Raw genomic sequence first — 12,185 nt, forward strand, 5'->3', positions numbered from 1 at the left:
ACCTTTGATTCAGACACAGCAGAAGGCACCTGTGTTTTTTGTCTTTTCCTACTTTTCAGTGACTGTGTGTTTACGGTGACTTTAGAGTAGAAAAATAAAAGCTCCTGGCTGCAATATATAAGATAGTAGAAATGTTCTTGTTTGTATGCGATATTCCTGATTTCAGAGAGCTGCTGACACTGTCAGCGGTGAGTCCTGACCTTCAGGAGACCACCGGTGGTGTCGGACTCAGATGCCTCTTTAATAATCTGTACAGCTCCGACACGGAAGAGTCTGAGCTCCGTCTCCTCCCAGATGAGTTCCACTCCATCAACTGCCGCACTAACGGGAGAGGAGTCTCAGTCTCAGCTTGCTCCAGAGCAGATGTTAGAAAGTCCGTCCGCCAGGTCAGCTCCAGAGGCAGATGTTGCTCATAGCCTGGCAGGTGGAGCTGCCCTCTGCAGGAGAGAGGTAGATCTTCCCACTGGGGCAGACGCACACCTCGTACACTGCCTGCTCATGGGAGGCCAGACTGGGAGAAGCTGTGTAGACGCCAAGCGGGAGGCTCCCGAGCTGTATGTTGTTGGCATCTAAAAGAATCTGGGAGGAGAAAACATCAAAGAGACATGCTGGAAGTCATTCAAATAACATCGCCACAGACGCCCTGAGGGGATTTACTGCTGAGTCAAACTGATAAATGACTGTGGCGCAATCAGTAAATACAAAGTGACAGGTGGAGTGAAATACAGCAGGATACACAGTGAAGGTGGAACATTTTTTTTTTTTATTAGTTAGAACACAAGGTTATCATTATGGTGGTGGACTCACTGCAATGTCACCACTTTTGCTCTCTCCTCAGTATGTTTGCATGGTGTGCTGGTCCAACTGCAACTGGACATTTATACTATTCATACTGGGAGCTAACAGCAGTTAGCATTTGGAAAAGTGATCATTTGCAGGCTCTAGCAGGCACATTGCCATCATATATAACATGTATCCACTGGACAGATAAATCCTCTGAGGCTGGAAGTTTGTGTAGAACTCTGTGCTGCACTGTGGAGCCAAGAATAGAACTTTTTGCGGACTTCCGGTTTTCGGATACCGTTGCCCTCGACAAATACTTTTTGTCCAGATTGTTGAATGAAGTTGTCCATATATTATGTTGCCAACTGACCCCGTCTTGGTTAGGTCTTACCTATAAAAGATATTTTAATGCCATTGTTACTTTCGAGTAAACTAAAGGATAAAATAAAATAAATGACATAAAATGAAAATGTAATTATCATATAAAACAATTAAATAAAGCAGGACAAACGTCCTGTAACTCCCAGTATAATTACCTCTCCCTCTGTTGACTCCAGCTGCAGGTCCTTGCGACTGCTGACCTTCAGCTGCCCCTGGGCAGCGCTCACGCCAACCCCTCTGGGAGCCTCCATGGTCAGGGCACGTGTTGGAGACTCCAGTCTGAAAAAAAATAAAAATAATCCACATTTCAGAGGTTTTGGTGCATGAACTCATCAATATATTTTGTTTCCACTTTCAGGAGGTTTACATTAATACAACTTCACCTTTTAGCTGAGGTTGCGTTTTTTACTGAAGTTCACTTTATTACATGAACGTGCTTATGCAGCTGCTGCTTGAGCTCGGATTGATGACATTGAATCGTAGTGTTTATTTTTCAGCGCAGACGGCACGGCAGCAAAGTGTTTCGAAAATGTGCCATTTTACTGAAACAACAAACCAGTTTATTTATTGATATTCCTGTTTGACTTTTTGAGCTTTTTAATGTTGAGGGAACTCTTCTTAATATGCTCATCCAGAATGATTCCTAAACAGCCCGTAATTGTTTGATTTTGAGCTTTAACCTGCAGCAACAGTGAGGCTAATGCAATTTACATTTCCTTCCATGGACTATTTGTTTACATGTGGAATGATAAGATTTTCCTAACTCCTAACCATTTCAAATTGATTTGCCTCCACTCACCCCCCCGATCTTCCCCATATCTGTTTTCAATGAATTTGAAAGGGGAAGACTTAAAGGAGCTGTCTTGAAATCGCTTAAATCTCCATTCCCTCTGAAAGTGACACACATTTCGGATTATACGCGAGCAGAATAGGGAGCGAGAGAGATAGAGAGAGAGAAAGAAAGAAAAGCAAATGAATTTCATCTGCATTTGAAAAGCCCCTTTGACTTTAAATCAGCTTTCAGTAGATACAGTTTGGAGAGGATCTGTGAAATATGCATTTGACCTGAAACTGTTTGTGCCCGCACTCATGGGAATGTTATTTAATAAGTCTAGTTTGCAGGCTACAATATGGTAGTGACAGTCATTCATGTTACTGTGACGTCTAACTTTATCTGCTCTCTTTATTGTGTCATTTATTGCAGCTCTTTTCAAACTTGAGGACATGTCGCCTATCGGCAGCAGACGATTGGTGAGTTTACGTTCTTTCATCACAGCTGTAATCAACAAACTCCCATTGTTCCATTGTGCAGCACATCATGAAGTGTTTTGACCACTATGATCCCCAGCCAGTTACAGGAGGTATATATGTATATATATATATATATATATGTAGTGATAGATAGGACAACACATCTGGTGATACACTTGTTATAGTTCCATGGATGCAGTACATAAAAAGGGTCACAAAATACATTTTTGATTATTTTTTAAAATAGGTTGTTAATATTAGTAATGAGATGCTTGATTACAAAACTGCAGTACCTCTACAGACCTGTGGGGATAATGTTCCACACTTTAAAATTAACGATTTCTCCTATAGTTTATATGCATTTTCTTAATTAATTACTAGTGTATAGAGTCTCATGTTCACACGCTAAGTGTGTCGCAGCTCAGAGGGACTACAACAACAAAAAAGGAATACAATGCGACCAGGGATTGCTGATTTGTGAATTTGGGCGAAGCAAATAAAAACAATTTTAAATGGATTTGATGGGCCCTCGGTTGGTGTAGTGGTTAGCACTCGGTTGGAACAAGGGCCTTTCTGCAAAGAGTTTGCATGTTCTCCCTGTGTGTGTGTGTGGGTTTTCTGTGGGTTCTCTGGCTTCCTCCCACAGTCCAAAAACATGCAGATTTAGGGATTAGGTGAATTGGTCACTCTAAATTGACCGTAGGCATGAGAGTGTGAGTGAATGGTTGTTTGTCTCTATATGTGGCCCTGCGATGGACTGGCAAACTATCCAGGGTGTACCCCGCCTTTTACCCTATGTCAGCTGAGATAGGGTAAAGCGGTAGATAATGGATGGATGGATTTGATGCTCCTTGGCTTCCATAATGATTCCTCAAGCATCCGCTGATCAACACAGACGTGTTTTAACTTTTCAAAACACGTCTGATTTTCCTCGATCTCACACCCACACACTTTACAAAGACATCGCGCAGGCTGACCCATTCATCATGGACAGAACCAAAACACACCCCAAACACTTCCCCACCTAACAATAACCGAGTACTGAAAGCCGAGGTTTTGCCTCATTAGCAAACTTTGGTTCCCGCGAGGACCACAGATCCTGACAAGGTCACTGTGTATTCTGGTAATTCAGCCAGAAGACAAAGTACTCAATTTTCAAGAGTGCTTGTTTCAGACTCAGTCCAAAATAAAGCATTAAACGGATTGTCTCCTGGGTTTTTATAACCATCTCAGTTGACTCCCAGTTTAATGCACAGAGAGGTTTGGTGTGTGTGTGTGTGTGAGGCTCTAACAGCAGCAGTATGAAGTCACATTTCACCTTCCTGCTGCCTGATTACAGCAGTCACTGTTACTATTCACGAGATAATGCCAAATATATCCTTCACAGTTCCAATATTTATAACTACAATGAAATGGAAGATCTAGTTCTAATTTTAAATGTCTGCACATTGAAGAGACTTTTAATTTAACATGAAGTGTTAAAATTGTTTATTAGGGTTAGGATTAATTGGACACAGAATTTTAAAGGGAAAATGGACACAATGTTATCAGACATTTTTTTTTTTAAATCAGATATCAGAAATATTGTCAGTCTGGAAAAAGAAAACGGTTCTATTTAAATTCATGCAAATACTACGCTAATTCACCACTGTCTCAATTTTCCTTGTACTGAGCTGGATGATTGTTTTAATTTTAAAGGTAACGTAGATAACATGTTGGTACACCATTTACACGATATTTGATTGCACTTTAATTATTTTTTTCCCTTTCTCTTAAAAAGAAGCTGCCTCCTCCTTTGGAACAATAAGACTTTTTTTCATGTCTCCATGGCTCCAAGTAAATCCCTCACTTCAGATAACCTCATGTGGTATTTGCAGTCATAAAGGCTGTTTACGACATACTCCCTCATCCTCTGCAAAAATCTGACCGGCCTTTTCTTCGCTGCGTCCACGATGACATTTACATCCACGGAAAGGTCACCGTGTATCACGGCGCTGTGGACAGAAGAGCCGCGCTGGACTGAACGAGCTGATGGCCAGAGCTGATGTCACCGTGGGTGAGGTTAATTAAAATCCACTGTGTTTGTTGACAGAAGTTTGCAAAAGGTGAAAGTAAAGCTTACAGGTCACAATCACACACAATACTGCAGTGAGCTTATATACAGAGACACAAAAGTAGGGCAAGTCAGATAACTTTTTTTTCATTATGATGTAATTATATGCAGGGCCGGGTCAACCCTCTACGGGGCCCAAAGCTGAATTTGATTGGGGGGACAAATTTAAATTATAGTTGTTTTACTTACACCAAACCAGTGTCACTCTTGATTTTAAAACCTTAGATGACAGTAAAAGTGTCCGAGTATCGCACGGCATGGCAATGTTTAGGTTGGTTTTCCACTACAAAAATAGTACCTACTCAACGTGGGCGGCGTTGTCGCTGCACCGCTGCATGAAACGGCGGTGACTTTGTTTTACACGCGACACACACGCAAAAACGAGTGACTAGTGACTTGTAAAGCAGTTGTTTTCAGTGCAACCGAATCATTAGAATCAGTTAATTAAAACTATTTATTTCAGTACTTCCTCCGTGACCGGAGCACAGACTACGTCTGACACAGTCACTGGACTGAAAAACACCAGACTCCTCTGTTACATATTGAGATTTTCCCCTGTTAATTGTTGGAGATTAACTCAAGTTTTTAGAATTGTGAAGTCTTTTTTAACTGATCTACAGTTGGTCATTGTTTGGCTTGATTCTTGTTTCAGACGACCACTTCCTGTGACGGCACTCTGACCAATCAGTGGCCGGCAGTCTGGCGACATCACGCAGAGAATCGCTTGGAACCTCGTCAGAGCCGGTACTAAAAAAAAGTATCAGGTACTATGCTGTATGTTTAGTTTGTCTATACAGAGTAATGAAGGACCGTGTCTTATATATATGTTTTATTATTGATGACACTGATGTATGTATGTATGTATGTACATACATTTATGTTATTTATTGTATATATTCCATAATGTCAATAGGTGTATGATGAACCACCACCAAATATCCCCCAAGGGAAATTAAGACATTGTATTCTATGATAATGATGTAGCACTTTTTTAGAGGTGTATTTAACTTGAACATACAAGCTTTTACTCAGCGGCCACTATATTAGGTAACAACTCGTGCAAATATCTAAGCAGCCAGTCACATGGGCAGCAACAAAGAGACATGGTCTAAGGAGAGCTGCTGTCCAACCTGAGCATCAGAACGAGGGAAAAAACTGTGATTTAAGTGACTTTGAACATGGCATGGTTGTTGGTCTGGATTATTTCCGAAAATTGCTGATCTACTGGGATTTTCACTCACAGCCATGAAAGAGAAACCAAACCACAAAGAGAAAATCTCCAGCGAGCAGCAGTTCTCTGGGAGAGAAGTCCTTGTTGATGCCAGAGGTTGGAGGAAAATGACCAGACTAGTTTGAAATGAAAGAAAGAAACGCAACTCAAATAACCAACTGAGGTATGTAGCAGACCATCTCTGAATACACAACATGTCAAACCTTGAAGCAGATGTGCTCCTTCATTAGGTGTCCATTGTACCTAATTAAGTAGTCAGCGAATGTATAATGTTAAATTAGGAGATTTTACAGTACTATCTAGAAAAAAACAAACTCTTGCTTTTGCAGCAAGAAGAGTTTGCATGCTCTCCTCTTGTGTGCCTGGGTTTTTCCGAGGTTTTTCGCGGATTTGAGGATTATGTAAACTGGACACTCCAAATTGCCATAGGTGTGAGAGTGGATGGTGGTTTGTCTCTGTGTGGCCCTGTGATAGATTGACCTTCATGTGGAGGATAAAGCAGAATAGACGATGGATTGTGGATGGATGTTACCAAATTAAAAGATCGAGTGTGGTTCATAGTGAGTGAACATTTGACTCCAAATCAAAAAAAAATGAATGTGATGCTCACCACTAACAACACATTCTTATTACTGTTAAATTGCACATTGTAAGTAACGATTGAATCAAAACCACAGTAACTGCATGTACTCTTCCGCTGAAGGTACGTCTGAAGATGTGAAGGGAGCCGACTTAAAATAGACTTTTAAATGAAGACATGTCAGTGTTTTAAAATGAGTCAGGAACCATAAACTGTATCCATGCATGGATAAAACGTCATCATAGTCAAGGAAAAGGCATAAATGTTGCAGTAACAAGGTCAGGACAGGACTTCTATACTATGCTTCTGTACTTATACCCTACCATAATGCTGCCGTTTCTGTAACACACACGATCATTTTGAAAAGGTTAACAAGACACTGCCATGAGATATGATTGATAAATCGGAAAGACTTATGCAAATGAATTTGACGACCCATAAATGGGTCTCGACCCAGTCTCTGGGCATGACTGATATAAACTCTGAGAGTACCAGAGGAGCCTGAACTTCATTAAAACAATGATCGATGGATTTTTAAACTGTTAATACCACCATGTTATGCCTCCATCAATAATCACCTCTCTATAATATAATGATGGGTTATGGTTAGTAAGATCTGTAATAACAAAGAAACACCACATTTCTCTACTGCAGTAAAAAAAAAAAAAAAAAGTGGGGGAAATAAAAACAAAGAAGTCACTCCTGCTGCACAACATCTCAGTCCCACAAAACTGACCAGAGCAAAGTGAGACCAAGAAGAGTTGTTCCCTTCTCGCCTTTATCGTCTTAATGAACCTGTCACTCTCGCGTGGACACAGCTACGGCTGAGACTGTCCTCAAAGCAGCTCCGACTACAAGGCCAAACACGCTGCGAACAAACTGCAGGAGCAGGAGAGAGAGCGGTGTGTAGAATACCAGAGAAAATGAAATGAAAAGCGCCTCGGAAAATGTTTTCCTGGCTTTGGGTGGATGCTGGATATGTGATTGCTGCGCTGTAGGAAACCAAAGAGGCTTCACATCCCGTCCGCTCTGCTTTTGCTTTTAACATCAGACGGCGGCTCCCAGCGAGTTGATTTAAAACATTTAAAAGGTTTGACACGTGGAGACTTTTATTTTGCTGACTTTTGTTTATGTGAGACTTTTCCACTCTCTGTCCTGTATAGACACAGTCTGTGTGGACGTGGGCAAATGAAATCACAGCGTTCGTCCCACAGCTGCAACCTCCAACATAATATTATGATGATTAATTAATAGAAAAAACGTCCATGTTCAGGCCAAAGAAAAAATGCTCCAAGTTTGTGTCGAGGTGAAGGAGCTGAGGCTTGATCGCTGCGACTATAGAGAGCTGTAAGAAAAACAGACACATCTCTCTCTGTTTTTAGAGACCTTGACATCAATTTCTCTCTCTCCCCAGTAGGTCCTCAGCACAGGTGCAGTTATTCACAAGGTGCCATAAACAAACATGTTTTCCTCTTGTAAAAAAACCCCCACTTATATAAGTTATATCCACAGTATTAAATGACTCATATTATACCCTATTTCTCCAACAGCAGTTAGCATTTGGAAAAGTGATCATTTGCAGGCTCTAGCAGGCACATTGCCGTCATATATAACATGTATCCACTGGACAGATAAATCCTCTGAGGCTGGAAGTTTTTTGTGTAGAACTCTGTGCTGCACTGTGGAGCCAAGAATAGAACTTTTCGCGGACTTCCGGTATACGGTTGCCCTCGCCAGCACTTTCGCGTGTTTTACAGACAAAGCGGAGCTCCGTGAGACAACAATTCCAGGAATTTAGCGAATTGTGACGTCCCAGTGAGCGCGGAAGTCAACATCTCGTGTTTTATCTCCTGTACTTAGGACCACAAAAACACGAGTGAGTCATCTTTTTCCACACTTTGGCGACTGATAGATCCTCCAGAGTCCCAAATATAAGGATTTAAATGATTAAAAGTTGATTTTGCATAATATGGGAACTTTAATACAACTTATCTTGGCTATTTAAACATTTTTTTAAAAAAAACACACATTTTCAAAGGTTAAACTTCGAGTTAAACAACATTTGAGTGGTAAATATTAATTTAATTCATGTTGTCACAGTCTTTTTTGTTGGACATTTATTCTGTTTGGTCTTCTTCTTGTTCTTACCCTGTTGTTTTGTGTGTGCGCTTTGTGTCAGGTGTTCTGTTTTATTTTGAAGTTATTCCTTGTGTGTAACTTGTGTTTTGCTTCCTGTCTTCCCTGGTGATTGTCTGCCCCGCCTAATTTGTTTCACCTGCGTTTGATTCTCTGTGTTGGTTCATTTCGGTTTGTTTTGCCACATTTTCAGTCTTGACACTTCTTCTCGGGTTATCATGTGTTCCTGGTTTGCTCCCTGTGTTTCTGCTCCATTTTTGTAAGTTTAATTTACTATGTTTTTCTTTTTTTTAGGCAAAAGTTGCACTTGATAGTATTGATCAGGACAAATGGTGGAATGCATTTTAAAACAACTTGACTTAAAATGAATTCATTTGATATTTCTACAGTATATAATAGTAACCAGAAACTGTTTGCATGACTGGATATAGCAAGGCAGATTCTCGTATCTCAAACAACTTAAGTTTCTTTTTTAAGGCAGCAGGTGAAGTTTTGTTTTTAAGTCCAGTCACCTTAGGAATTGTTAGAGAGAGGCAGAGGGGATGAAGAGATAAACAACACTAAGTGAAGGAAGATTTTTCAAGATTTATCACACTGGTGTGTTTATACTGCTGCTAAAATATTTGTTGATTCACTGATTGACAGAAAATCTATGTTAACGCTATACTTTGGATTGAAGGCCTTTTTTCTCAAGCAAAAATGCCAGTGATTCCTGGGAAATGTTTTCAGCTTTTTTAAAATGAATGCAGAGACAACACTTAACATGTCAAGACTGAATAATTAAGTAATTACGACTATATTTCATGTCGTCACGCTGTTTTAACCACTGCTTTCTCTCCCCAAATGTCATAGGAAAATTGTCATTAAAACTTCATTCCATGTCATTATTGCTTTCTTTTGTTCGAATGAATTGCTAAAGCAAGATAAAGACAAGTGTGTGACATAATGTTTGGCACAAGACATTTAGAGACTTATGATTAGCTATAGTGAGACAGAATTTGCGTTTATCTTGTTTAAAACCTGTTGTTTCACTTGATGACGATGATGAGGATGATGATGTAAATAGCACTTTACTTTTGTCAGTGTACTGTGTGTCCCCTCCTGTGCTGCTGTGACATCTTTGCATTTAAGCACCTGAAACATTTGTACTGCACAGTTGTTATAAGATTAATCTGTGATCTAACTGATTTTTGGAGGAGGATTTCTAAATAATTCATTGCAACTCCACTCAAATTCAAAATACCAACATCTTTTAGGTTTCGTTTTCTCCGCCATTGTAGCTCAGACATAACTGGCAACCCGTGGTTGCTCGGCAGCTGAGACTCTACTGACTGGAATGATTGGTTGAATGCCAATGTTATGGCTGTACTGTTGTTGTTGGTGAGTTCAGTTTGTTATATGAACATTATTCCTGAGTCTCTGTGACATATTAGGAGGATTTTATGGCCAGTTGCTTTAGATTTATTACATAATGCACCTTTAAATATCTTGTTGCAGGGACATTGTGGTGCTGTCTCAACTCGCCCCCCCCCCCCCCCCCACTGTCTGTTAGCAGGAAAACCAGCCTTGCAAAAGATCATGGCTGACGACCCAGAGTCCCTGTCAGTGGTGAGCTTTAATATAGATGTTTTACGGTGTACTTACCTAACTGTTGGGGTGAGCTGTGTAGAGTAAAAAAAAAAAAAACGCGAAAAAGTGACCAGCAAACAGCCATTGGGAATAAGATTTGTCCGTCGTACATGATTGGACTGAACCAATTTTGGGGAAAATAAGGCCCTTAAGATGTATTTAAAAAGTCTTAAATGCCATTTCATGAGGTATTAAATTCTGTTCATAGAGTCTGACCGGGTTAGGATTTGGGTTAGTAGTATTAGTGCATAGTAAGTATGCATGAATGTATTTATATTCCTCCATGCGTTTGTTAGAAAAAACGATGCGCAGTAATGCTCGTCCTGCAAGATCAGCTCGGGACGCACGCGTACATGTGACGTTACGCATCTTGCGACAGCGAACGCGCTCTTCCTGGCGCGAAATAATATCAGAAATCGCACGAAATAAACTCCAAAATCATGAATACTTGTCAAAGTGTTACTTGTTGTGTTGTTTATTTTAATAAATATTTTAATGCCCTTACAACCTGAAGTGGCGATAAGGTCTTAAAATATTCTGAGAAGGTCTTGAAAAAGCCTTAAAAAAGGTATTTAAATGAACTTCAGGATTTCCTGCATATACCCTGAAAAAGTTAGTTCCATAAATGAACTTGCAAATCATGCAAAGTTGACGGAGGCATCACGTGCAATATGTTCCTTTATTTAGAAGCAGCGCGATGACAAATGAAGACAAAGTTAAGCGTGAGCGTTAACGGATAAAAGTCGCGGCGGCGAAGAACAGGTGCTTCAAAGATGAGAAGATCCAACGGATTTTTCTTTGGTTTGTTTTCTCTTCCAGATTTCTGCTGGCTCGCACAGAATGAAACGCAGCAATGTGACTTTCATGGATGTGAGCCAAGCCGAGTCTTTATCGCCCACAGAGGTTTTACTCACAGCTGGCGAGTGATTCGCGAAAAAGCCTTCAACTTGTCAGGCGTCCAGGGATGTGGAGTGAGGACAGATATTCAGATGAAAAGCGTCAGAGCCACACACAAACAATCTTTTTTTTTTTTTTTAAAGATGAGCAAGCCGTTTTTAATGCAAATGTTCGACTTTGAGAAAGACCTTTCTGAGCCTTGAATCAGCTGCGCTCCACCTGATATATTCAGTAGAGTAAATGGAGAGTGGGTGTCAAGAGGACTTCTATTTGTCAGACAATCCTTTTCAGTGCTGTAATTATACGGTATGATGTCATATTAGATGATAAATCTGATTTACACACACGTATAACAACTCTTGGACATTTAAAGACTTTTCACAGGATATACATGATTAATACTTACTATACATATTAAAACCCTTTCTCAAAGTTAAAGGTTCAGTGTGTAATTTTAGGAGGGTTTATTGGTAAATTGAAGTGTATAATCTTGCACCATCATGGTTCTACAACAGTCCAAACGGACAAGCCAACCATTTGTGTGCATTTCATGTTTTGAAGCAGAATTTTACTGCTTAATGAACCTTTTTGGCATGTGAAGGCCACCGTATAGTTCCCCGATGTGCTTGGGGAAGGGATGGCTGTGGGAGGAGTCGCCTGTTTCTCACCATTAGAGGTCAGTAATTCTTGCTCAATGGACCATAGAACAGGGCAAATTTGGGAGATGATAACCATATTCTCAATTTCTTTTTTTTAAGCAGTTGTTAATAATGGAAGATATGAAGACACAATCGTAAACTGTACTCAAGATATTATTATTATGGTTATTAATTTCAACATATTTTTGTTGTGTTTTTTCCTTTCTGTAGTTTGCAAAATTTTCAACAACAGCGGAAAAAAACCCTGAAAGTGTATTTCCTGCGTCTGTTTCTCCTTTTGTGGATAATTCTATTCCTGTGTCTGTAGTGATTTCTCAGTCATTTGTTAATTGAGGTCATTTTGACAACAGCCTACAATTATGATATTTTAAAGTGTTTTAATGTGAGCCACACAATCAGAATCCCACCGCGGCGACGTGCGGATCTAACGCCTCTGATGAAGAGGAGGAAATCTGAATCCCGTTCCGTCATGTTGGTGTTTTTTTCCGTCTCTCGGTTGCCACTCGTTGAGATTTTGAACACATT

The 12,185-nt window shown here is 40.1% G+C and overlaps 1 protein-coding gene across 1 annotated transcript in view; it reads right to left on the minus strand.

The window, feature by feature from the left end:
- Positions 1-387: 387 nt before the first annotated feature.
- The window catches only part of LOC310938885 (zeta-sarcoglycan-like), a gene marked incomplete at both ends in the record, with an annotated part of 40,419 nt that continues 28,621 nt past the window's right edge, over positions 388-12,185 (minus strand). The window contains 2 exons of the mRNA XM_083903513.1: positions 388-579; positions 1,320-1,443. Of these exons, the coding sequence (XP_083759639.1) occupies positions 388-579; positions 1,320-1,443 (316 nt within the window). The remainder of the gene's footprint in view (positions 580-1,319; positions 1,444-12,185) is intronic.

This window comes from Microchirus variegatus (assembly GCF_963457635.1).
Source record: "Microchirus variegatus genome assembly, chromosome: 2".
NCBI classification, from domain to species: Eukaryota; Metazoa; Chordata; class Actinopteri; order Pleuronectiformes; family Soleidae; genus Microchirus; species Microchirus variegatus.